The sequence below is a fragment of the Octopus sinensis genome, linkage group LG3 (genome assembly GCF_006345805.1).
Source record: "Octopus sinensis linkage group LG3, ASM634580v1, whole genome shotgun sequence".
NCBI lineage: Eukaryota > Metazoa > Mollusca > Cephalopoda > Octopoda > Octopodidae > Octopus > Octopus sinensis.
Window position 1 is genome coordinate 153,828,129 of NC_042999.1, and position 2,500 is coordinate 153,830,628.

The 2,500-nt window shown below is 39.0% G+C and overlaps 1 protein-coding gene and 1 long non-coding RNA gene across 11 annotated transcripts in view; one reads left to right on the forward strand and one right to left on the reverse strand.

The window, feature by feature from the left end:
* LOC118762634 overlaps nucleotides 1–2,179 on the forward strand; it is a 17,192-nt gene extending 15,013 nt beyond the window's left edge. The window contains exon 3 of the long non-coding RNA XR_004998396.1: nucleotides 2,094–2,179. This is a non-coding gene — a long non-coding RNA (uncharacterized LOC118762634). The remainder of the gene's footprint in view (nucleotides 1–2,093) is intronic.
* Nucleotides 1–2,500, reverse strand: part of LOC115209078 (adenosylhomocysteinase-like 1) — a 469,217-nt gene that overhangs the window by 31,493 nt on the left and 435,224 nt on the right. For all 10 annotated transcript variants that reach the window (XM_029777176.2, XM_029777181.2, XM_029777177.2 and 7 more), the window contains one exon: nucleotides 240–310. In XM_029777176.2, coding sequence (XP_029633036.1) covers nucleotides 240–310 — 71 coding nt within the window. The remainder of the gene's footprint in view (nucleotides 1–239; nucleotides 311–2,500) is intronic.

Sequence of the window (2,500 nt, forward strand, 5' to 3'; positions counted from 1 at the left end):
GTTCATTTTGCAATAATGTAATTCTAGGTTCAATCTCACATCACAGTAACTCAGGTAGAAGTACAAGCTTGGCCAAATGTCGTGAATGGGTCTGAAATTTTAATAAACTTTTTTAATTACTTTCTTTTTGATTTTTCACACCCATCCTATTTCAATGCCAAGGTAATCAACCTCAACAGAAGGAACAGAAAAAAAAAAAAAAAACTAAAAAAAAAAAAAACTCTGCAACTCTGATTTACCTGTGCAGGTGATAAGGATGTCGATTTGACGTACAACTTCATTGAGTTTAACGACTCTGAAACCATCCATGCTGTTGGGAAAAAAATAAAATTAATTACAATAAATTAACGAGTGACAAGAGAACATGTAATAAAACAGAGTAGCTGTGGTGCAACTGTAATAAACAAAAAAAAAGATACAAAGAAACAAAAATCAACGTTATAGGCGCAGGAGTGGCTGTGTGGTAAGTAGCTTGCTAACCAACCACATGGTTCCGGGTTCAGTCCCACTGAGTGGCATCTTGGGCAAGTGTCTTCTGCTATAGCCCCGGGCCGACAATGCCTTGTGAGTGGATTTGGTAGACGGAAACTGAAAGAAGCTGTCGTATATATGTATATATATATATAATGTATGTGTGTGTGTTTGTGTGTGTGTGTTTGTCCCCCTAGCATTGCATGACAACCGATGCTGGTGTGTTACATCCCCGTCACTTAGCGGTTCGGCAAAAGAGACCGATAGAATAAGTACTGGGCTTACAACAAATAAGTCCCGGGGTCGATTTGCTCGATTAAAGGCGGTGCTCCAGCATGGCCACAGTCAAATGACTGAAACAAATAAAAGAATAAAAGAAAGAATTACCTTCATTAAACTCAAAAGGTGGAATCTTTGAGAAAATAGAACAAGAAGATTACTTTTCCATACTTAACCATAAGGGGTCTAAGATCATGAACTTGTGAGGACAATAATACATGGTAATGTTCATGCCATTCATAAGGGTGCAGCTGTAGCTGTGTGGTAAGAAGCTTGCTTCCCAACAACATGGTTTTGGGTTCAGTCCCACTGCCATGGCACCTTGGGAAAGTGTCCACTATTATAGCCCTGACCCAACCAAAGCTTTCCAGTTGGGCTTGGTAAATGGAAAGTGTGTGGAAGACTGTTGAATTGGACACTGTCAAACTGTACAACCCAGGCTAGCATGTGAAACAGCAGTTAAATCATCACCATCATTTAACATCCGTTGTCCATGCTGGCATGGGTTGGATGGTTTGATCAAGGCTGGTACGCTGGAGGGCTGCACCAAACTCCAGTCTAATTTGACATGTTTTCTATGGTTAGATGCCCTTCCTAATGCTGACCACTCTGAAAGTATAATGAGTGCTTCTACATCCCACCGGCATGGGTGCCATTTGAGTGACACCAGTATCTGCCATGAATGTTATTTTGCTCAGCTTGATGGGTCTTCTCAAGCATGACATAATGCCAACGGTTTGTGTTATGCTAAGATGTGGTACACAGTACCAGAATCATTGACTCAAGTCAAATATGAAAAGAGCACTCAGAGAGCGCAAACTTCTGCCAAGGCAACACTACGACCACTCAATCATTAGCCAAGAGATGATTTTTAAAATAAGAATATCTGAAATAAACTTGAATGCTCTCACAAACGAGAATACTAAAAATGAACCCAACCACTCTCAAAAATTAAGTAAAAAAAACAAAAAAAACAGGAAAAGTAATCAAGAATCCTTGTCAGGTACCAGATCGATCCAAAAATCTAAACAGTCATGAGGCCAAACATCCCTGAAAACTATATCAGAATCCATCCAGCGGTTCTTGAGATATCTTCTCCACAGACAAACAAACAAACTGAAAACAATACCTCTACCTTTGCTAAGGTAGAGGTAATAAACTACTTAGTAATGTCCAGGTAACTGCATAAGTGGGGAGTAGACTGGTTAGTTTATGTTGGTATAGAGTTGTATAAGTTGTAATAATAAAGTCAAACCAAATTTTGATATTTTCAAATCATTATGTACATTTCATGTCTATGTAATATGGAAAGTGGATGTTAAACAACGATGTTGATATTCTAGAAATGTTTTAACTGATGAAGGTTTTACATAATGGATACATTTCCTATTATATATAATGCAAACCTGAAACACTCATATTAAATGATTTACCAATGTCACTACTTGGTTTGACTTCATCATTACAACTTACACACCAATGTATGTGAAAGTGCTTGCATGTCTTTTGTCTTGACATTAAATGACTGTTGTAAATGTTATTCATCATCATCATCATTTAATGTCCGTTGTCCATGCTGGAATGGGTTGGACAATTTGACTGGGTTGGCATGCTGGAAGGCTGCGCATGGTTTTTTATAGCTGGATGCCCCTCCTAAGGCCAAGCACTTCGACAGTGTAATGGGTGCCACTGGCACGGGTGCCATTTGTGCGACACTGGTACCTGCCACAACTGCAATTTTGCTTGGCTT